Source organism: Aphelocoma coerulescens, unplaced genomic scaffold (assembly GCF_041296385.1).
Source record: "Aphelocoma coerulescens isolate FSJ_1873_10779 unplaced genomic scaffold, UR_Acoe_1.0 HiC_scaffold_257, whole genome shotgun sequence".
NCBI classification, from domain to species: Eukaryota; Metazoa; Chordata; class Aves; order Passeriformes; family Corvidae; genus Aphelocoma; species Aphelocoma coerulescens.
In genome coordinates, this window is record NW_027183601.1 from 135,464 (window position 1) to 159,153 (window position 23,690).

At 54.8% G+C, this 23,690-nt stretch overlaps 1 protein-coding gene across 12 annotated transcripts; it reads right to left on the bottom strand.

Annotated features, from left to right (window-relative positions):
• Positions 1-5,714: 5,714 nt before the first annotated feature.
• LOC138101378 (thyroid hormone receptor alpha-like) lies at positions 5,715-22,148 on the bottom strand. Of its 12 annotated transcripts, none has more exons than XM_068999182.1 (7): positions 20,031-20,588; positions 18,731-18,792; positions 16,724-17,023; positions 16,167-16,343; positions 14,424-14,551; positions 12,840-12,942; positions 5,715-11,960 (listed from the first exon to the last, which is right to left on the bottom strand). In XM_068999182.1, exons 1-7 carry the CDS (start codon positions 20,081-20,083, stop codon positions 11,950-11,952), a joined length of 834 nt encoding a protein of 277 aa, XP_068855283.1. In that variant the 5' UTR covers positions 20,084-20,588; the 3' UTR covers positions 5,715-11,949. The 12 variants fall into 12 exon arrangements, 11 of the variants coding, with proteins under 11 accessions (XP_068855283.1, XP_068855286.1, XP_068855282.1 ...); XM_068999177.1 differs by lacking the exons at positions 5,715-11,960; positions 12,840-12,942 and adding exons at positions 13,122-14,163; positions 22,045-22,148 and having other exon boundaries at positions 20,031-20,224; XM_068999178.1 differs by lacking the exons at positions 5,715-11,960; positions 12,840-12,942 and adding an exon at positions 13,122-14,163 and having other exon boundaries at positions 20,031-20,224; positions 20,411-20,588.
• Between the last annotated feature and the right edge of the window lie 1,542 nt (positions 22,149-23,690).

A 23,690-nucleotide genomic window follows, 5' to 3' on the forward strand; every position in this document is an offset into this window, starting at 1 on the left:
GCCATAAGATCCCAGATATCCAATCCCCAGTTCCCTCAGCATTGGTTCATTAAAGCTTTTCAGGGGTAATTTAGCAAACTTCAGGGTTTGGTGACTTCACCATCAAAGCAACACGAAACCTGTGCAAAAGGAACTTAACTAAAGCTGGCTAAACGCTGCCCAGACCTGGCAGAAAGCGCTTCCCACACCTCTCCTGGAATTCTCTTTCCCAGCCCTTCCAGCTTCGGAAGGCTTCTGTGGGAGCCTCAAGTCGCGGTGCAGCTCAGAACCTGCACGTACCTAAAGCAGCCCCACGGGAACACGAAGCTTCCCTCGGGCATTTCGTTTCTTTACCCCAAACATTCTTCCCACTCAGCCACAATCTAGAAAGGAAAGAAAGGAAAAGAAGGAAGACCAATTAATTCTGACATAAGGAGTCTTGACTATTCCAACACACTGCCAGGTGAAAAAACATCCCTGCCAGGCTAACAAATCCCCCTGATACTGTCTCCATTCTGTATCAATTATTTAAACGCTGTATTAAGGAGCGTAAGGACACAATCCTTGGAATTCTCAAAAATGGCTCAGCTTGGCTACTCCAAGCACTTTCTCACCCGGGGAGCTGAGCTGTCCCACATTTGATCCAAATCCCATAGAAATCTGATATTGTTTGGCTCCTGAGCTTTCCCAAAAGCTGTGCAGTCAAGCCTGGAAATCCTCACTGAAGCTTTGCCATGTCACATCGGGATTTACCCTTGGGAAAACCCCACTCTGAGCACTTGGGTTTCAAGAGGTTGCACCCAATGTTACAGACACAGAATTCCTGCGGGGTTTGGCATTTCCTGCACCTCCAAACACGTGAAAAGAAGGAAGTGCAGAGTCCCGAGGCTCCATTATTGCCATTCTCCTCACATCCCTTTCCTCAGCTGCACGTGGCTTTGTGCCTCCTCTGAAGGGCTGGAAAGGAATTCGGGAACCCCCCTCAGCTTCTTCGGTTTTCAGCTTTTTCTCTGAGCCGGCCCAAAAGGCAAACAGGAAAAAAAAAACCCCAGAAGTGCACAAAATCCCAGCCCCTCCCAAGATGCAGCTCCTCACACCAAACCTTGGGAGAATCCCTGGTGCTTCCAACACCGCTGCAATCCCACCTGGAGCTGAGCTTACAGGGTGCTCTGCCTAATCCACATCCAAGCCTGGATAGCCCAAAGCCTGCAAGAAAAGAGGAGGCAAAGTGAAAAGGAGTGAGGGGGAAAAAATCAGAGTTTCAGGTTTTTCCCCTGTTTGCAACAGGATTGAAGGGCAGGATGGAGAGGTTTTGTGGAAAAGAAGTACCAAAGGCTGCTTCATTCCCAGCAATTAGCGCTGCTCAGGTTGAATCCAAGAGGCCCAATCCACCAGGTTTAAACAGGAGCGGCCGACAGGATGGGTTATGACACAGATCTGTGAAGCTGGAGCCTTCTTCCTTCTCCCGGGCTCTCCCAGAAATTCTCCATGTCCGGACGCGCTCCCGCTCTCCCTGCTGGGGAGGACGGACTTGGATAGCCCGGGTGACTGGTGAGCCTAAAACAATAAGTGATGCAGTGATCCAAGTGTTTTTCACAAGGAAATGACATATTCTCTGGACCTGGGATAACCCATATCCCATGGCCTTCTCCAGGAAGAGTCCCAGCTGGATAGGGTCTCCCAGAAAGGATTCCATAGGGGCTCACCTTCTGCTTGGAGCTCGGCTGAATTCCTCAGCAATCCCAGGGAATGTGGCCATTGGAGGCTTTGGGCAGATTGGGCTCAATTGCGTTTTTAGGTTTTGTTACCGTCTCTCAGACTTCCCACTGGAATGTGGTCTCCAAGGAATATGTAAATCCCATTGGATTCCTGCTCTTTCGGACAATTTTTTGTACCATTCCTGTACAAAACGAGGCCCCCTGTTCGGATGCTTTTCCCCACCGTTCCCCAGCAGTTTTATCTGCCAGTGCATTCCCTGTGCTGGTTGGGCTCTTCCCAGATCTCTGAGCTCCTTCACAAGGCAGGAGATCCATTTGGCCCAGGAACTGAACCCTCCCGAGGAATTGTCTGATGCCATCTCCACATTTCACAGCTGATCCTTGTGCTCAAAGGATCCCTCTTTCTTCCCTCCAGCCAATTCCAAGCCTCGCTGCCCCCAGCTGGGAACAGTCCCCAGGCCGATCCCTGCAGTCTTCCCTGCCAGGATCCTGCTCAGGAATCCATGGGCTACAAACTGAAGAATTAATTCTTCCCACCCCTGCCCAGTTCTAATTCCAAAGGATTTGGTGTCTGCCTTACCCGGCTGGAGCCTGCTTCCAACTCTGTTCTTGCTGCTTCTGCTGCTTTCCATTTCCCAGGAATTCCACCAACGGAGCGACAGCGTTTTCCACCTCCTCCTCCAGGATTCCCTCTGTTGCGTTCGGGTGCTGGAAGGATATCAAAACCTGGGCCTCACTATCAGGAATTATATCCCCGGATTTGTTCCTTTCCAAATGTCACCTCTTCCCAACAAAGCACTGGCCATCCAAGGAATTCTAGAGAGCGATGTGCTGACCGCTGCTTACTCCTCTGGAATGTCAGAGCTTGGAAAAAAAGGGCAGTTGAGGCTTTTCCTGGTGCTGCCCATGAAGTGTATTTTACCTAAGTGCCCCTGCCCATGCCTTTGCCTGTATCCGCCAAAAATCCACCCATTCATTCCCCAGCTGCTGCCTCCCTCTTTTCCTGGATCCAACAGAATTTTAACAGGTGAATATTCCCCTCTGGAAGAGCACCTTTCATTCCAAACCTAAGAACAAACAAATCATTCCCTTGGACCTTCCTTATTTGAATTCCACTGAGAACGGTGGATGCAAAATGATCCTCTCCTGGCCCCTGCTGGATTCCTGGAGCAGGGATTCTTTCCCTCTTCCCCCCCCCCCCCGCCCCCCCGCGGTGACCACCCTGCCCTGCCCCCTTTTCAGGCTTTGTTCCACAGCTCTTGTCTCCAACTCTTGCATCCTTTCCCTCACTCCAGGAGCTCCCAGCATTTCCACACCCTCTTTTCTCCCATCCTGATCCTTTCTCCAAGAACAGAGCTCTGCATTTCAATTCCCTTCGCTTTTCTCCGACAATTCCCACCAATCCAGACCTAAAGCTGACACAAGGAACACTCGGTGCCCACAAATGCAAATCCAGACCTGGCCATGCCTAAACCAGCAAGTCTGAACACACAATCCTGGACCATCTGCATTAATTCAAACCTAACAATTAGGACACACTGAAGACTTCAACATTCCCAAGAAACATCCTGTTGCCTTCAACTCCCTGGGGTTTTTGCTTTGAACTCATACGGATTAGGGGATCAAGGGATTTCCCTGAAAAAAACCTGTGTGGTGCATGCTGGAATCCCCTATCCCGTGAATCCAGGGAGTGTTCAAAGCTTAAGTCCAACCTGGCCCACCATAAATTTTTGCCAACTATCCCCCAAATGATCAGGTTAACAGAACCCTGCTCTGGTGCTGCGTTTTTAGTATTGGAAAGCCAGGAATTACTTTATTCCCAGAGCGAGGCTCTGGATATGGGCTTGGGGAGAACAAGACCTTACCAACTTACAGAGCCAGGGGATGACGTTTGGGAACAATCCTGGACTGCCTGGCAGCAATTCATTGTACCTCTTGTCACCCACGAACACCTTCACCCACTCCTCCAGGAGCCCGGGCCAGCGGCTCTGCTTCTCTTGGAGCAGGAGGCATTGCCCTGCCCACTGCAGGGACCTGCAAACCATTCCGGAGTCAGCTCCGAGCCAGGGACGGGGCAACACCCCGTCCCACGGCTCCAGCGGCTCGGGCCCTCGGTAATTCCGGATCTGAGCCTCGTAATCCCTGCAGGGAAGAGGCCGGCTCAGGCCGGGATCGCAGAGGGTGGGAAGCGCCCGGGGTGGGCGGAGGCTCTGCCACCCCCACGGCCGCGGCATCCGCACAGCTCCGGGGGACGGGGCCCGCCCCGATGCCGCTCCCCGTCCCGTTATGCCGTTCCCCCGCTCCCCATCCCGTTCCCCCGCTCCTCGCTCACCGCCCGGGCCCGTCCATGCCCGCCTGTCCCCCGCCGACCGCGCCTGCCCACTCAAACTGGCCGCGCGCGGCCGCGCCACGCCTCCCCATTGGCCAGCCCTCGGCCCGCCCCGCCTTCCTATTGGCCGCTGGCCCCGTCAATCACGCGGGAAACCCCGCCGCCCGCAGGCACCGCTCCCACGGCGGCCGCCACACGGCGGCCCGGGCGCATCCCCAGGGGAAAAGGAGGCACAAAAGGAGCAATTGGGAAGTTAAAGGGGAAGGAAGGCTGCGCAGCGCCCGCGGCGCCCCGACAACGAGGAGCAGCCCCCACTCCTCTCCCCATCTTCTTTTCCCACCTCCAAGCCCTGCCCAGCACTGAGGGAAATCTGACAGAGGATTCATAAAGAGCCCTCGCTGAGAGCAGTCATCGCCCCAGGCCTTCAGGCTTGGCAAGATTCTGTAGTGAACGGACCCAAATTCAATTCCCAAATCTCAATCTCTGACAAGTCCTGTTGGAAAGACAGCGGACAGTCCATCAGAACACGGAATTAAAAGGCTGCACAAGGAATAACAGAAGCTTTCCCAGGAATAGCCCAAGTTCCTTTTCTCCCTCACCGGTCCGGGGCCGTGAGACCGAACCTTGGGCCCCAGGAGACAGGAGAGGTGTTATCAACACTCGAACCTCCAAAGCGTTGTTATTGCTCAGAGAGCTGCGCCGGCACTGAGCTACTCCCATGCGCCTGCAGGGCTTTGGGGAGGGGCAAGACCACGTCCCACTCCTGCCTGGAGAAATTTCAACGCCCTAAAAAGTCATTTCCCTTCTCTCTCTCTGACCCAGGGCCAAAGCAGCTGTGTAGAACAACCCGGGGGATTTATGGGAGGGTGACTCTCTCAGGAAAGACCCCAGACCCTGAGGAAACAAACCCACCCCAAATTTCCAGCTGAAAACACGCTGCTTCCTGAACAGCAGCGCACAAAACTCTCTATAGCCAGACAGGAGACGACAAACCAGAAAAAGCCAAAAGATGTGCTCTGCTTGCATGCACTCTCTGACTGGTAATTCCAAAGGAAATTCCCCACAGATCGTAAGCAGTCACCTACAATTTGTCCTCTGCATTCATGACTGCCTTGGCTTTCTGTAGAAGTGTGTCAAACATCCATGCAGGCGTCAGGGCCTGGGCTGGCTCGTTTATGGCTCTTCCTGACAGGCCCAGGCCAAACCCAAGCACCCCCCTCACTGCTCCAGCCCCGCTTTCAGGGAAATACTGACACGGCTTAGAAATACTCTCCTTCCCTGCAACTCACTCCCTCCCTGCGCATCCCCGGAGAGGATTTACTCCGCTCTTTGCTCCCGACAGCACCTCTCCAGCGCAAATCCCACTTCACACAGACACAGACCTAAGGCAATGGTTCCAGCAGCAGCTGCAAGCCCCAACTCCCTGTCTCCTGCACAGCTCATCCAAGCACTCCCAGCAATCTCACCTCGGCCCAGAGACTCTCTGTCCGCAGAGGGAAACACAACCCGATGGCACGCAGCTCTGGCACCACATTCCCTCTTCCCTTCTCCCTTTTTCCAGCACACCAGGCTGCTGGAAACAGCATTCCCTAGGCAGTTCATCCCAACACAGAGAAGAGGAGCCTGTGACTTACCCACACCATGGGCAGGACAAGGGGGGCCCTAGCTGGCAGGGACAGGTTCTTCTAGCACAGAGGTTTCTGAGCCCAAAAAGGAGCCTTACTTTGGCTTCCCTGACTTATTCAGCAGCCTTTTAGAAACACGTGGCAGGGAGGGAAGCTGCTTTTCCTGCCACCATTCAGCTGCCAAAACCAGTAACCCCTCCACAGTGCTGCTGCAGCCTTGCCTGGCCCTGGGGCCATAGAGCAGGAGCCTTGTGGGCATGAACCTGCCCTTGATGCATCCCCTGAGCAAAACCCACTAGTGAAAGGTGGTGAGAGCAACCAGCAGGGGTGGTAAGCAAATCTGTGAGCCCTTAGGAGAGGCCTGTGCCATCAGAAATGTAGAATGGTGTCTTTCAGTCGAAAGGGTCATACAGTGTTCATCTAATCCAGTTGCCTCACCAAACACGCTGACATACAAAATAATAAGCAGAAACCTTATTTCTGGTATTTCCTCACTTCTAAGTCTCAGAACTTGCAACTAAACCTACTCAATCTGTAAATTTGCGTATGTCATTGATTAGATTATTTGTAATCTTTCTCACTGCTGAAGGGTTAACACGGTGTCCTTATATCCTGATGCTTATAAATAATTAAAGACACAGCAGAATTCTTCACTAAAATCTACCATAGTCTTTTCCAGAACTGATTTCTAATCCTTTCCAAGACAGCTGCACAAGTTAATATTAAAAAAAAAGTGCTGAACCATATTTCACAACTTGCCAGCTGCCTGCCAGGGCAGAGGGGTGCATGGTTCTGGCAGGGAGGGCACAGCCTCAGCACCAGCCTGCTTGGAGAACCTCCTCTGCTCAGTGCCAGTGCCTCAAGCAGCAGTGCCTCAGGAAGGAGCATTCCCAGCCCATCCAAAAGGACATAGGGATTTACTGGTCTGGCCACGGGGAGGGGGTGAGTGCTGCAAGGGGGAGGCTCTTGCACAAGTCTGGAGTGGGCAAAGAAGGCACAACTGAGAAGGAATGGCCACCTCAGCCCCTCTCCTTCATTACAGCTCTGCACCTTCCCCTACCTGTAGGTCATAGGGAGAGGTGACAATGGGCACTGAGGGAATCAGTTGGCTGAGCAAGCTGGCGGGCAGAAGGTCCAAGAAGCTGACTTGTAAAAAAAACCAAAACCTAGAAAGGTTAATCGTGATTAACCACATATCAGAAATGCCTTCCTCTCTAATGGTAAAGCCACTGACACACTTTTTCTCCTCTTGCTTTGTCATTTATCTCGTAAATCAACCCATCTGCTTTCAAACCAAACGTGCCAAGTAAATATGAAGATTATTAGGAAGCCTTTTTATTTCCCTAGAGCCAATTAAACAGCTGGAGGTTACATTTTTTTAATATTGCCAAGCTGTTACCAGGCGTAACAAAAGGCAGTTGGCTGCACACACAGCCCCGCAAGGTTTCACCGGGCTGATGCAGCAAAATCAAGGAACTTGTGCCTTGCAACCAGCTGCAAATGCCGGAGACGCACCGCTGATTTTATGGCAGCTGTCACACCAGAAGAGCTGATCCTCCCAGACAGTGGAAGTACACAATTAGGTCACATTAAACATCGAGAAAATGCCACAGCAGTTCCCCATGCCAACTACAAGTGAGTGACACTGGAAAACAGTTCCTAGCTGGCAAGAACCATCCCAGCATCAGTGCATAATTTCTGCTAAAAGTTTACAGATGAAGTCTGAGGGTGCAGAAGCGTGAGCAATCACCCAAACAGAGGGATTCATAACGCTTTCCCACAAGGCAGAGAAGTGAGACAGGCAAGCACCAAAGACTGGTTTATCCCCCCTGGGAAGCCACCGCTACCTCCTGTTCACAGAAACAGAGGGGCTGGCTACAGCATTCCTTCAGGAGGGTTTCCTTTAGGGCCAGAATAACAAGATGAAGCAGTGATGCTCACAGCAGAAGCTTCAGACTTGTGAAGGCTTTTTTTCCACGTACAACACCAAGCTCCTAGCCTTACCACAGGAGCAAAAGTATTTGCAGTGTCCTTACCATTGCACCCACACACTACAAAGTACGTCCTTGGCCAGAGGTGGACTAGCGAGAAAAGCACAGCCCACTCTGCTTACAGAAAGCCTTTTTGCATCCTGTCAGCACCACCTACATTCAGCTTAGTCCAGTCTTGCAAACCTGAAATCAAAGGTAGTTATGAAAGGTAGCTGTTGTCACAGGTAACAGACATTCTGTTGCACAATATTTGGTGCTCGCCACAAATTGCACTGAAACAACTTCTATGCCATTGCCACAACAGTGGTAATTATTTAAAACATGAATAAAAGGGCTCTGTACAGGAGGGCAATGCTGCATGGGGAGAGAACACACCACACCATGTAAACTTCAACACTGTGAGAAGTGTCAGTCTATGTCTTTTTACTCCCATATACTCCCATGTATCTTGAAACTACTTGTGGAGTCTACTGATTACAAAAGCATGGTAATTTTGCCTGTGATCAAAGACATAGCAATGATGCAGCAGCAAGCAGTGCACCTCAGGGAAATGTTACACAGTTTTTGGGATGGTAAGTGGGCAGCACAGCTTTCTCAGCACATGAATTAACACCTCAATTCTTTAAAAGTTTCCATTTTACCAGTTTCTTCACCAGGCTTTTTCAGTAGAAGCACTAGTTGTCACGATCAGCAGTCCTGCTGCAGTATCTCCTCTGCACGCATCCTCACAGAGCATCCCCATGCTTCGCTCCCAAACACAAGAGCGAGGCTATTCTTTACACTTTTAGGTCAGCCCTTTAGCACAGGCCAGGAGCAGCATCTCCTCCCAAAAGCAGCTGTCAGAAAGGCACAGGCAGATATGCATGCAGGAAGTAACCTCCTGAGGTACTGCTGCTGCACTGCCCATGACCAGGGGCTGAGAGCAAAGCCATGCACCAGCACATGCTAAGAAGCAAGCTGAGGGCTTACAGGAAACAACCAACCTCCAAGATATTTTGAATTGTGAAACAATTTAAGCTACAGCCCAGAACAAAGACATCAAAGTTATGACACCCTCCTAAATCAGATTTAGTCTGGTCTGTCATGGCACAAGATTACAATGTCACACTTTCACAGAATGGTTAAAGATTGGAAAGGGACCACTGGAGGTCACCTAGCTCCCAGACATGCAAGGGTCCCCCAAAGCAGGTTGTTGAGGATTGTGTCCAGATACCTTCTGAAAACCTCCAAAGAGGGAGACTCCACAACTTCTCTAGGCAATCTGTTCCAGTGCTTGGTCATCCACACAGTAAAGTTCTTGCTCATGTACATCAGTTTCTGCCCGCTGCCTTTTGTACTATTGTTGGGCAAAACCCAACCAGAGCCTGGCTCCATCCTCTTGGCACTCTCCCTTCAGATACTGATAGACTTTGATGAGGTTCCCCTCTCTGGCGTCTCTTCTTGAGGCTGACCAGGGACAGCACCCTCAGCCTTTCCTCATACATGAGATTCACCTTAATCATCTTTGTTACTCTAAGCTGGACCCTCTCCAGAGGCTCCATGTCTCGCCTGTCCTGAGGAGCCCAGAACTGCACACAGCACTCCAGATGTGGCCTCCCCAGGGCCGAGCGAAGGTGCGGGGTCCGTCCCTCCCGGGGAGGCTCCGGCGGCCTGCGTGAGGGCCGGGCAGGAGCGGGGCGCGCCGGCTGCTCCCTCGCGGGGCCGCGCTGGGCTCGCAGCGCTGCGGCTGCCGGGCCCTCGCTCCCGGCAGGGCCCGGCCTGGGCCCCACCGCCCGTGCGGGAGCACCGGCCGCCAGACCCGCCTCCCGGGACACAGCCCCGCTCCCGCCCGACCCCTGCCCCGCTTACAACACCTCGAGCCATAAGTGACAGCTGGGCTTCGCAGGACCGAGCGCGATGGAAAAAGGGAATCCAGCTGAAATACACATGGCCTCACACTCCCAAGCTGTAGGGTGGTCTGATGAGAGCAAGAGCTCATCAAGACAGGTCCAGCCTAACCTGGGGGAGACCTGGGACAGAGGAGCTTGAATGTCCCATACCTGGGAAAGCAACAAAAAGCCTTAACCAAAAATTATTTAATTCATTTATATTCAGCATTAAGTTCTCCTCCCTACCTCCCCATGCCCTCCCCACGACCCCAGCCAGCCTGGGTTTTGTAGAGTAATTTTAGGGCTCCGTGTTTCTGACCAGATCTCATCTACTGTGACATCTGAAAGAGCCCAGTGAGTGGAAGGCTCCAGCCCACAGATAGCCAAGAAAATCTAAGATTTCCTTGCTGCTCATGCAGTTTTCTCAGACTGTTTGTCAAAAGTTATTGGTGGCTATTTTTTAAATGAAAGGAGTAGAGAGAAAATAGCTTTGCGGCATATTGGGCTAGCAGATTGTTCAGACTCTGTACAGGGACAATAAAGCTTTTAGGATCCTTTGATTGACATATATAATGAATGTAGCTGTCAAACTTTTGTGCAGCAATTTTATTTTGTATTGGCAAGCTATTTCACTGGCCAGGGTTTTGCATAAAAGGAATAATTCACATTGTTGTGGTGCTGCTATTTACAGAGCCTAGAGGACAGTGGCATCACTACAATATAAATATTAATATTCAAATTTCTTTTGAAATACATAATTCTGTATGCAACCTATCCTACGTGCACATCTTCACACAGGGAGAAAGGCATTGTTCTGCAGAGAGAAGGGGGCCTGGAGCCGCTGGGGGTTGTTGTTCATTCACTGATTCATTCTGTAGCCTTTGAAAAGCCACTTAGTTACTCTGCACTTTAATGTTTCTCTCTGTGGAGCAGAGAACAAAGCCTCAACACAAACTGCCATCACTGTTACCAGTCAGAGTGGCAGAGGTCACAGAGCCAGCATGGGGTCAAGGGGCTGCTCTGAGCAGCCCGTGTGTGCACAAAGCCCAGGACAGCTGTGCTCTTCTCAAACAGCTGCTTTCTCCTGCCGAAGCAGCGGCAGGATCAGCTTGGGCTACCTAAGACAGCAGTTGCTGCTTGCCCACTACCTTTCTTTGATCATGAACAATAACTTGCCAAGAAATCACTAGCCTCAGAGAAAACAGGCAGAAAGCAAACGAGAGGGCAAAGCAAAACATAAAGGAGAGAGGGGGAAAAAAAAATCCATATAAACAAGGATGACTCTCACACTCTATTTGCTATGCAGTCAAGCCCACAAGTGGGTTGTATATCTGAAGGTGGAAATACAAAGACATGTCCTGTTCCCTGGGGAAAGGTAAGCAACTTCTCAAATTATCTTTAGAGGCTGTTATTAGCCTTGCACTAGCACTGACATACCCTGTGCCCAAAGCCACAGCATGCACACACTGTATCCATAAAAAGAGATATTCACAGCTCATAGAAGTGCTCATAGAAGTGCTGTGCAGCTCATAGAAGTGCTGTGCCCGTGCTCTGGTACCAGTATCATTTAAAACAAAACAAAAAAAAAGTTTGAGTAGCAAGTGAGCGCATGGAAAGGACTTGAACGGCAAGAATTTGGAAAGAGCATGGGAATCCAGCTTGGGGTGCTGAGGTCAATGGGCACACAATTTTTTAAGAGTGTACCAGGTTTGTTTGTTCAGTCATTCCTATATTCATTTTCAATTCCAGAGACAGGAGCTTCATGTCTAGCCCCAAAATAACAGCATTGTCTGAGACAAAGCCAACTTGGTAAGGGGTACCAGAGCTTTTCCCAGCCCATTTATGTAATAAAGCATTATATACAACTGTTGGAAAACATACCAGTTTAAAAATTTTTTATATATGACTTTGGCCAGGTTTGCTCATCTTTGCCTCAGGGAAAGGGAACTGAAGCTTCTTTCCAGGGCATTGTTTCTCTAGGTGAGGCCTGATGGGTTTAGCATTTCAAAAGACTAGGAGTAGCCCCAATAAGATAAAGCCATTGAGGGAACATCACCAGAACAGATGTCAGCGGCCATCTAAGAACATCTACCCCTGAAGATCTAATTAACATCAGAAGCGAAGAAACACAGATCTAATAGGAGACCAGATACTAGGAACTACACAACTTGAGACCAATGAACACTGATCCAATTCGTTTCTATGAGTTTTGACTGTAAAAAAGATCTGAAAATTCTAGTAAAGGTCATGTGTCATGGAATGATTCTCTCGGCACACCCGGGCTATGTGTGGATGAGATGATTTCTGTGCTACATCCTGGCCAGAGAATAAAGTAGTGCCTTGACTCTCTAACATTAAAAATGTTGCTGGAGGCTTTTTTGTTTTTCCTGCAGTTTCGGTGACACAACCAGGAAGCAGAACAGGAGCTTTATGGCCCTGTTACTTGGGTCCTAAAATACAGAGAAAGAAGACAGGGCAGAGAGCAAAGAAGAAAAACAGAGCTTTGTCCTCATTCACATCATAGCCCTGTAAGGCTTTGACCAAAAGATATAACTGTATAGTGAAACATCTATGGGGGACTCTCTTGTCTGGCACAGAGGGGTTCTGCAGATGGACTTCCAGGGCGGGGAAAGAGTACCAAGTCGGCAACACAAATTACTTCAGGCCAAACTCCAATACATAACTATAGATTCCATAGATACATCCAGCCTTAAGCCCAGAAGCAATACAGGTGGGGAGAACGGAGCCTGGGTGATTTAAACTACGTGTTTAAGCAGTTCAAGGTAACTGGAAGTAGCGCTGGTGCCTCTGGGTTTCTCTGTTCGTTATTTAAGGTGAACATAAAAACACAGAGTGCAGGAGCCCAAGGATGTTCCTCACTGGCTTCAAGCTGGCAGTTTCCTAAAAGCAGTGCTTGTTGCTTTCCTTGGTTTGCCGACCAGCAGTGCCACCTCCCCTCCCTGCTGCCATGGAGCTCAGCCTTCCCCAGTGTTAACAAAATGGCACGTTACTCTACTTGGCCAGATTTTAGCTCTGAGAATTTCATTCTGAACAGTTCAGCATCTGCTTTAGCCAAAACAGTTCCACTATTTCCAGGAATATTATTAAAGGAAAAATAGACTGCTTGGCACATGTTACATAAATTCAGGCAACCTTTTACATGAGGATCTCTAGCTTCAGAAGGGAAATTTTGAAATCTGGCAGAGAGGTGACCTTTGTGGTAGAAATGTGTCTATCCCTATTAAAACCTACCTAACTTTGGCCAGATTATAGAGCAGGGAAATACTGCAGTTAAGGGCGCAGTAAAGAGTTCTGAGAATTGCACTTACTTGCTGTTTCTGCTGTGGGCAAGAGGTCCCTTATCTCCTGCAGAGCTGCAGCTTGTGCTCCCCCACTACCTTGGCCAGTTATGGCTGCACAGGTCCTCCATGGCTGGATGACGAAATTACAGAGCCAAGGGTGAGCAGAGAGACCAGCATTCCATCTGACGTCTACATACATTCCCGTAACTTTCTGATACAGGACAGCCCCATCTGTCACACAGCCCAGGTTCAACGGCAGCATCGCGAGTGCTGCGCAGGCACGAGGGCACTGCAGAAAACAAACTGTGACCAAAAAAGTCAGGGCAATTACAATACATAGATGCACAGCTGGAAGAATTAATGTCAAGCAGACAATGGCATTACAGACGTCCCCTAACAATGAGGGCTTGAATCTGCTGTCTCAGTAAAACTCTCTAAATTAGGTTTGTGTGCAGCATACGGAGAGTTTCTGAAAGAAATATAAATATAGGCCATCATTCTGCAAAGCTTCACAAACCCAAACCCTTGCATTCAGGTGCCATCTCACTGACTTTGCTGCAAAATCAAGGCCATTCACGTTAAAAGCACAGACAAGAACATCTGCTCAAACTGAACTTGTAGAAAAAAGCCCCAGTCCTAGGTAAGGCAGAACACACGTGTTTTAATTTTTAAAGTCACTATGACACAGAGACTTGTTAAGAAATGCACGTGCTTTTAGATGTATAGGGCTGCTGGAAGGAAAGGCTGAAGTTTTTTTACAAATGCCTGTAGCTCATAGGTTAAGACTACCATCAGACCGATATCCTTCAACACTCCAACTTCAATACCAAAATTGTAAGAACCTCCTGCATTCCATTCCCTAGTACGGTAACAAGACAAAGTCCTCACCCACCCTGGATCGTCCAAACAATAGAATACAAGGTTGAAACGAGCCTTGTGGTTTGAGGGGCACCTTCTGCCCAAAAAGCCCAACTGTGCATCCAGATAAAAATGAACACCACAAATAGAGAGTACAAAAACCACGGAACACCGCTTCCAGCAGGCGCCCTCGTCGGTATTTAAAGGCGTGGCTCAGGCAATAGCAACAAAGCCCCGAGGCAAAAAGCCTGGGAGGTCGGGGTTGGGTTTTTTTCCATTCAAGCCACACGTGTTCCCCAGCGCCCATTACCGGGACTCGCTCCGGGCTGGCGCCGTTCCACGGTGCGAGGGGACCGGAGAAGCCACGCGACCCACGGCACCGGCGGCACTCGGTGCCCGGGGGCGGCCCCGCGCCGGGAGAGCCCCGCCCGCCCCCGGCACCTGGACAGCTCATCCTCTGCACCTGACACACTGGGGCACCGGGCTTTCCTTCCTATGGATAACAGGGGAGAACGAGGGGGGGAAAGGATGATGGACAGATGAGGGGGAGAGGGGGAAGAGAGGGGAGTCGGGTTGGGGAGCAGGGAGAAAGGAGGGCTGGGGGGATCGGGGATGCACAGGGGAGCTGGGAGAGAGGGTGGGAGGCACTGGGGAGAGGGTAGGAGGGAGGCTGGGAGAGAAAGGGAGAGTGTGGGGGAGAGAGAAAGAAACTGGGGGGGTCTCTGCTTTCCTACCCCCCCGCAGATCCATCACCTTCATCAGCAGCTTGGGCCAGAAGCGGGGAATGTTGTGTTTGCGGTAGTTGATATAGTGCTCAAAGGCCAGCAGATACATCTCCTGGCACTTCTCAATCTTCTCGACACAGATCAGCCCCGTCAGGTCTGCGGGAATCAGGGAATCATCAGGGGATTGTGGAATCATGGAATGGTTTGGGTGGGAAGGGACCTTAAAGCTCACTCAGTTCCACCCCCCTGCCATGGCGGGGACACCTTCCACTATTCCAGGGTGCTCCAAGCCCTGTCCAACCTGGCCTTGGACACTTCCAGGGATGGAGCAGCCACAGCTTCTCTGGGCAGCCTGTGCCAGGGCCTCAGCACCCTCACAGGGAGGAATTTCTTCCCAATACCCCATCACAATCTCCCCTTTTCAGTTTAAACCTCTCCTTGTCCTGGCACTCATTGCCCATGGAAGAGTCCCTCTCCCAATCCCATACCTGCAGGGATTCTCCCTCCCACAGGGCTGAGTGTCCCATGCACCCCCTGGGTGTTGGGGTGCCCACCCCACAGACCCACGTCAGCCTGGCAGGGGGCCCCAGGGCACCAAGGGGACCTGTGCTCCTGGGTACCAGGGATTGGGGTGCCCACCTCATGCTCCTGGGACCCCTCCCAGCCTGGCACAGCTGCCTGAAGCTCTGGGAATTGGGGTGCCCACTCCAAACCCCCCCAAAATCCAGGGGGGGCACGGTTTCCCACCCAACACACCCTGAAGATGTTGTGAGGCTCTGGCATCAGGGTGCCCACCCAACACACCCCCAAGACAGTCAGGACTCTGGGCATTAGGGTGCACACCCAGTGCACTTCCACGTGCTGGGGGTTGTGGGCAAGGGGGTGCCAACACAACAATCCCCGTGCACAGCCTCTGGGCATGGGGTGCCCTCCCAATTCCCCCTGAAGCTGCTGGGGATCTCTGGCATCAGGGCGCCCACCCAACACCTCCCCAGGACAGTGAGAACTCTGGGCATTGGGGTGCCCACCCAACACCCAACCCTGATTCCTCTGGCATGGGCTACCCACCCCATTCCCCCACTACTGGTGTGCACGCACACCTGAGGACATGAGCAGCACAGCCTGGAGCAGGGCCACCTCGGTGTCATCCAGGTTGAAGGCAGAGAGGGACTTGCCACGGTGGCATTGGGGAACGTGGTGTGGCCGTGTCACCCCTGGGACCCCCACAGCAGATGGGTCATTGGGGGGGTGTGGTGTGACTGTGTCCCCCGTAATGGACAGTGGGGTTTGGGGGTGCAGTGTGACCGTGTCCCACTCTGGGACCCCCACGGTGGACAGTGGCAGGGGGTGCAGTGTGACCCTGTCCCCCCTCCCTGAGACACCCCGGGGGGTGTGATGTGACCCTGCCCCCCCTCTGGGGCCTCCATGTCACCGGGGAACACTCGTGGCAGGGCCAGTGCAGCAGCCAGAAGAGGAAGCTGCGTGACAGGGCCAGTGACAGGGCCAATGGCAGGGCCAGGGCCACCCGCGGGCACAGCTGTCCCCTTTGGTCACTGCTCACCCCTGAACCCTTTAGGGGTGACCAGCTCAAGGACACTGGGCAATGTCCCAACCCCCCTCGACTGCCCAAGGACACCGGTGACATCCCAAACCCTGGCACTGCCACCATGTGTGTGCTGAGTGTGTGAGTGCTCAGCAGATCCTGGCTAGGGCTGGGGGCCAGGGTGGGGGACCGAGATGGTGACAGAGTCCCTCCACTGCATCCCCTCACCAGGAATTTCCGCTTCTGCTTCCAGTGGCTGCCCTGGGCATTGGTGCTGCGGTGGGCTTCTGTCACAAGGCGGATCAGCTCCCACTCCTCGGCGCTGGGGCGATGCTGCAGGGACTTGATCATCTCCTCCTTCTGCTGCCACTCCCGGTTCTCCTCGATCAGCTTCCGCTTGGCTACCTGCTTCGAGTCATCCAGCACCACTGCCGGACCCCCAGCATCAGCCAGGATCCCCCCACATCAGCCAGGACCCCCCATCCATGCATCCCACAGCTGCAGCATAGCACCCCATGGTGACCCCCCCCAGCCTCCTCCTGTGGCTGCTCTGGGCATCCCAAATTGCCCCATAGCACCAGGACCCCAACCCACCTCCCAAAAGCCCCCCACTATCATCTGGGATGCCCCCCAGTCAGCTAGGACCCCCCATTCATGCATTCTACCCCACTGCTGCATCACATACCAGCCCAGTCCTGCAGCTACTCCGGGTACCCCAATGTGCCCCAGGGTGTCGGGACCCCAACCTGCCCCCCAGCCGAGCCCCCCCACGCCCCCCAACTCACAGTCCATGGCCATGCCCACGGAGATGCACTTCTTGAAGCAGCAGAGCTGGCACTGGTTGCGGGTGATCTTGTCGATGACACAGGAGTAGGTGGGGTGCAGGTTCTTCTGGATGGTCCGACGGAAAAATCCCTGGGGAGGGCATGGGGGAGTGACCCAGTGAGCACTGCTGAGCCCCCCTAGCCCCCTGCCCCAAGTCACCTTGCAGCCCTCACAGGCGATGCAGCGGTAGTGGTAGCTGGCGGCCTTGTCCCCGCACACCACGCACTGTTCATCTTTGTCCAGGTAACTAGGGATGTACCCTGCGGGGACCCCCAGGTCAGGGACCCCCAGGGCACCCCAGAGCAGGGACCCCCGCAGCGGGGACTCATGGGGTGCTCCATGACAGGGATTCCCATGACAGGGACCCTCAGGGCACCCCAAGTCAAGGACCCCTGAACACCCTGTAGCAGGGACCTTCCCACACACCCCACATCAGGGATCCTCCAGGAATCCTGAGTCAGGGACCCCCTTGCATGCCTCACATCAGGGACACCCCACACACCCCATGCCAGGGACCCCCAGTAAGCCCTCCCCTCCCTGTGCCTCAGTTTCCCCTCTGTCTGCACCCACTGTCTGCCCCACCACTACCCCTGCCCTGGCACGGGAAGGGTTAACACTGGGGGTGTGGGGGGGGGTGCCTGAGCCCCCCACGCCAATAAAGCCCCCATTATCCCATTATCTGGCCGGGAACCGGCAGCGGGGGGGGTCCCTGTCCCCCTGGCACACAGAGACCCACTGTCCCTGTCATTGTCCGTGGTCCCCCCGCCTGGCAGGCCAGGAACCAGCCCCCCACCAGAGTCCCCCCAGCCTCCCCACCACCGACTGCTCAGGGAAACTGAGGCACAGATTGCCCATGATGCATGGGGCGGTCCCCAGCACCCTGGGCCCCTCATGTCCCTCCCGGGAGCCCACCCTTGTGTTTTGGGGGGGCTGGAATTGGGGATCCCCGAAGGGTGAGAGGGATGGGAAAGGGACCGGATGCCTGGGTCCCCCCTGCATGGAGCACCTGTAACTCAGGGGAGTGTCCCCAGCACCCCAGGACCGCCGCACCCACCCGGGATCCCACAAACCCAGGCGTGGGCACCCCTCGAGCCCACTCTGGCGCTCTGCAGGTGCCGGATGCGGGGGTCCCTGGGTGCTCCCTCCCTCCGGGAGCGGGGCGGGTGCAGGGGATGGGCGGGAGCTGGACGCTTGGGTTCCCCCCTGGCCCCCCATCGGGTCCCGCCGGCACCGGCTGCTCCCCGCCGGGAATGGGGCAGGGCGGGGGGCAGTGCCCGCAGGGCCCCCCTTATCGCCCACCCCAGGGCGCTGCCGCCCCAATGGCGGCACCCCGACCCACGAGGCGCCGAGGGGGATGTGGGGGACTGGGACCCCAGCAGACCCTGCAGGGATGTGGGGTGCAGGGGGGGACATGGGAGTGGGGTATCCATGGGACTCTGGGGTGCCTGGGGGACATGGGGACCTTGGGGTGTCTGCCAGGGACATGGGGTGTCCACGGGACCCTGGCGTTCCTGGGGTGCTCACAGGGGATAAGGGGTGTCCGTGGGACTCCAGGGGACCCGGTCGAGACATGAGGCGTCCGTGGGACCCTGGGGTACCTGCATGGACACAGGAATCTTGGGGTGACCATGGGGGACAAGGGATGTCCATTGACTTTGGGGGACCCAGGTCATACATGGGGTGGCCAGGGGACCCTGGCAAGGACTTGGGGCCCCCAGGGTGCCTGCCAGGGACATGGGGTGTCCGTGGCACCCTGACTTGCCTGAAGAGACTTGGGGACCCCAAGATGTCCACAAGGAACACGAAGGGTATCCGGGGTCCCTGGTAAGGACTCGAGGCCCCTACAATGCTCACACGGAGTGCCTGCAGAACCCGGCGAGCACATGAGGTACTCGGGGGACCCGGGGGTGCCCAGCAGGGCCATGGGGTGCCCGGGGGGGTTCGGGGGGTGCCGTGGGTCCCCGTACCTGACATGCTGCTCTTCACCAAACATTGGCTGCTCTTTCTTTTGCGCTTCCCATCCAGCCACCTACGGGAGGGGGGTGACAGGCTGAGAGGGTGCCCACGGATTCCCGCTGCACCCCCCCAAACTTCCAACAGCTCCCCCAAAACCCCCCTCGAACCCCCTTCTCTGCTGGGAAATGGGCAGCCCCCACCCGGGGGTCCCAGTGCAGCGATGTCACAGGTGGGGTCCAGCCCGGGGGTGCGGGATGGGGGGGGTAGGAGAGGGCCCTGGGGACCCCCCCCACCCAGAACACCCCTGTCGGGACCCCCCCCCTCCGGGACACGACACCGCCCTGGGGGGGCTGGGACCGAGCGGGGGAAGGGAAGGGAAGGGAAGGGAAGGGAAGGGAAGGGAAGGGAAGGAAAAGGGTGGGGGAGGGGCTCCTTCCCAGTCAAAGACAAAATGTCCTTTTGGCTGAGCGGAGAAGTGACGTCATCGGGGCTCAGCCAATGGCGGGCGGCGGGGGTCCGCGCGCGCCCGTCCCCGCGGGGGGGGCCCGGGGCCGCGGGGATCGGCACCTGCGGGGGGGGAGCCCCGGGGACCCCGCATCCCCCGGGGCCGCTCCAGCCCAAGGGGACCCCGGGCCGCCACCCCCCACCGGGGGCCCGAAATAGTCCCGGGGGGGGGTGGAGGGTGAGGGGAGGGGGCGGCTGGGAGAGGCACGAGTGGGGGGACACCATGGCGGGGCACGAGTGGGGGCATGTGGGCGTGGGGACACAGGGACACCAGGGGATGGACCTAGCCGGTGACATGTGGGGGGCAGGGGGACACGCAGGACATGGGCACGTGTGGGGATACCCAGAACGTGACATAGGGACACTTGCGGACATGTGGGGTACAGCGGGGCTGGGGGACACCTGGGGTACGGGGATGTACAGGACATGGGGACACCCAGGTTCGGAACATGAGTGGGGACACATGGGGTGGACGGGGACATGGGCACAGGAACAAAAAGGGCACCCAGGACACAGGGACACACGAGGCATGGACATATACACAACCACACAGGGACACATGGGGACACAGGGGGTACCCAGGGCACGGACACATACGTGACCACGCAGGGATGCATGAAGGCACACTGGGCACGACGACGCAAGAGACACAGTGGGCACTGGGACATGGAGACACTTGGGGACACACACGGCATTCGGACACAGAGGGCACAGCCAGGTATGGGCCACACAGGGATGTGCTGGGACACGCCAGGCGTGGTGCCACACGTGTCCGCCGCATGTCCCCGTGCTGGGGTGGGAGCTCACCGGGTGTCCTCTGGCTCCAACAGCGGGTCCAGGGTGCTGGGCTTCTGTTCCATTCACTGCAATTCCATCAAGGAGCGCTCAGCACCGACCGAGGGGGCTCCGGCGCCACGCGGGGGGCCACGGCTGGGGGGCCACGCCGCGCACCCCATGGTGCCCCTCAGTGCTCAGCACCGCGCAGCATCCCGGGCTGGATCCTGCGGGACAGGGGGGTCAGCCCAGACCAGCCGTGGGGGACACAGAGGGGACACCCAGGGAGGGGTGTGAAGCCATAAGGGACCCCCAGGAGCTGTGGCCACCGGGGAGGACTGGGTGTGAGCATGCAAGAAGGGAGGGAAGGAGGAGTATAAGGGCAGGAGAAAGAGGGGGAGCGGGGGCCTCACCTGGGCCACGCCCGGGGAGGCCGGCCCGGCCGCAACCTCCCCAGGCTCTAAGGGAGCAAATGGCGGCAGGGGGCGAATTCCGGGGCTTCAAACACCTCGGCCCCACGCACCTGAGCCGGGCCCGGGACCGCCCCAGAGCCCCGGCCCCGCCCGGCCCCGGGGCCCGCCCTGCCCGGCACGGGGGCGGCTCCATCGCTCGGGGCCCCGCCCCTCTCTCCCGGGCCGGACCCGCCCCGCGCACCGGGGCCGCTCCCGGGACCGGGGCTCCGGGTCCTGCCGGCGGCCGCTGCGGGTCCCGGGCGGCGCCGCCTCTTCCCCGGCGGGATTGGGGCTGGCATCGGGACCGGGAGGAGCCGCTCCGGGACGGGCGCTGGGGCCGAGCCCGGCGCTGCCGCTCCTGCTCCGGCCGGCTCTCCGCGGGGAGCCGGGGCTGTGCCAGCGCCCGGGCAGCCCCGGGATCCCGAGCCGGGCCCGACGCGCCGGGCCGGGCTCCGCTCAGCCCTGAGCCCCTCCCGGAGCCCGCCTTGGGCCCCACGACGCGGCCCCGGGCTCTGCCGCCAGCCCCGGACGCGGCGCTGAGTCGCTGCTCCCGAGCTCTGCGTGAGGCCGGGGAGCCCGGCTTCGGGCTGTGCCTAAGGCAGGACTCGGAGCTCAGGGACACAGACTCGCCCTAGCCCGAAAAGCCCGCTTTGAGCATCAAAACACAGCCCTTGTGCTTTAATTCAGGTCCAGCAAAATGCAGCACTTCAGTTTCTCTTTGTGAGCCCAAACACACAGGACTGGCTCTCTTCCTCAAGCCCTGAAAACAGGATTTAGTCACTGTTTCGGAGTCCCAGCACTGGCCGTACCAACCTGCTCTCAGGACTCTGTAGATAGAGAAATGCTGCTAGGAAGGATTTTCTTGCTATTTTCTAAGTCTGTGAGAGACTGCACAAAATCCCAGCCCCTCCCAAGCTGCAGCTCCTCACACCAAACCTCGGGGGAATCCCTGGTGCTTCCAACACTGCTGCAACCCCACCTGGAGCTGAGCTTCCAAGGTGTCTAATCCACATGCAAGCCTGGATAGTCCAAAACCTGCAGGAAAAGAGGAGGCAAAATGAAAAGGAAAGGGGGGGAAAAAACCCAGAGTTTTGGGTTTTCCCCGCGTTTGCAACAGGATTGAAGGGCAGGATAGAGAGGTAAAGAAGTACCAAAGGCTGCAGTATTTCAGGTGATTCCGAAGGGAGAACCCATTAGTTACAATAGCATTAGTAAAGGCAAACATCTCCTATTCCCTCATTTTAAGGGGTTCAGTTGAAGCAAACTCCCCTTTTTCAGCATTTTAAGGGTTTAAATCCACACTTCTACCCATGCCCTGGCATCAAATCTCTCACAAGGGAGCGAGCCCAGTACATATATAACCTAATGCTGCCCAAGAGTCCATTACTTTTCTTGTTCTTATTCATGACACTTATGGCCCTAACTAGAAGCCCCAGCAGGAGCTACACCATTTATACTACTACTATTCTTCTCTTGCCTACTTAGTTGCCTACAGCATACTACCCAGGAATGACTAATGAACAATTACACATGTTAACAAGGAATTACCCAACTCACCTGCCTATGCTGCTGAGACAAGAAGCTTCTTCTCTTACCTGTTATCTACTCTTTTGGCAGGTGTGGCTGTAGTAAAAAAAGAAGGCACCTACAGAGCCCCTTACTCCCCTGGAATTTAAGTCAGAGCAGCCAAACAGCTACAACTCCTCCCAGTGCTTTTATCCCTGATGGTAAAATTGCCTCCTCCCTTTTCCCGGGCATTGTGGGAACGAGAGGCGGGCCTGGCCAGGGGTATATTAACCCCAGTCCTGGGTAAAAGAGGCCCATTTCCTCTGTGGGGTTAGTTGGGGTAAGGGTGTCTTCTTCTTTCTGTGAAGGGGGTCTTTTGGGTTTTCTCAGCTTTTTTTCAGCAGGTACTTTTGGTATCTGAAGTAATAGAGGCTTTGAAGACTCTGTGAAGAAGATAGCATTAAGTGCATGGTTCATGGCAACTTCCTGAAATTCCAGATTGTGTCAGGTACGATACTTCAGTTTTTTCAGCAGATTCATTTTGCTGCAAGAGGAAGCTACCCTGGGTCCAAGATGACATTGGAGATGGAGGCTTCTGATAGGTAAGCTAAGGACTGTAAGTATGAGTGGGAGTGGGAGCAGGGTCCCAGTTAGTAGCTGACTTGTTGGGATTTGGCTTGTATGCCACTCCACGGGTGCATTGATTTTGGTTTTCTTTGTCATAGCTGACTAAGATGCCAACCTGGTGATCACAGTGCCTTTGGAGAGGGCTGAGGTGGACTCCTTTTGCATCCAGTGTGGATTCACATTGTTGGTCACCTAAAAGCTAAGTTGGGGGCCAGGACCTAGAGATGGGATGATAGCAGGGTAGTGGGTTGGAAATTCCTGGGAGAGATGTAAAAATTAGTGTAGGGGAAAGGGATGCTCTCCAAGGGGCTTGTTAGGTAAGCTAAAGGGAGTAGCCCTACTTTTGATTGCAACTGTAGGGTGTGCAGCGCAGAGCAGTTCCAGTGTGTGTTGTCTCGTCCCGTGTGTGTTTTGTGTTTCTGGCATCCCTCGGATCAGATCTCTGTGCCTTTTATCCTTAAGGGGCTTATCATAAGCATTGGCCATCATCTCTAGGTTCTTGAACTTTCATACTTCTTGGTAGGATGCCAATGTCACTTGTTCTTTTACCAGTGGGCTTGGCCGCATCTTGGAATCACATCTTGGAAGCATTGAGTCAGATGTCTTTTGAGGCCTTGTTCCCGGCTGTACTGCCATCCATCCTTTCCAGCCGTGAGCTGTAATGTCCTGGGGCTTGTAAGATTGTCAGGAGATGGGAGCATTCTAAATGTGGCATTGTCTCTCACAGCCATCTTGATCACTGTGACTGACAGTTCTTAGAAGAGGTCACTGTTACAGTCTTTTCTTCTGCTCCTTAGAGCCTCCTTCATCCACCATTGCCACACCCTCGGTTGTCTCTTTTGGCGTCGTCTCTTCTTCTTGCCATCGTTCTTCTTGCCGAGAGCTTTTTTTATCATCCTTGTGTCCTACTGTTTGTAGTATAATGTGTTGAGTTTGTGTCTCGCCTGGAATTGCTCTGCCCTGTAGAGTAGTCCTGAGGGGGGGTAGGTGGAGAAGAAAGGAGACTTTAGAGGGAACCTTTTGCTTTGCTTAGCCACCTGAGCCATGCCTCGGACAGAGTGACTGTGGCCAGTCTGTGTGGTGTTCAGTGGAGATGTGGGAGTGGTGC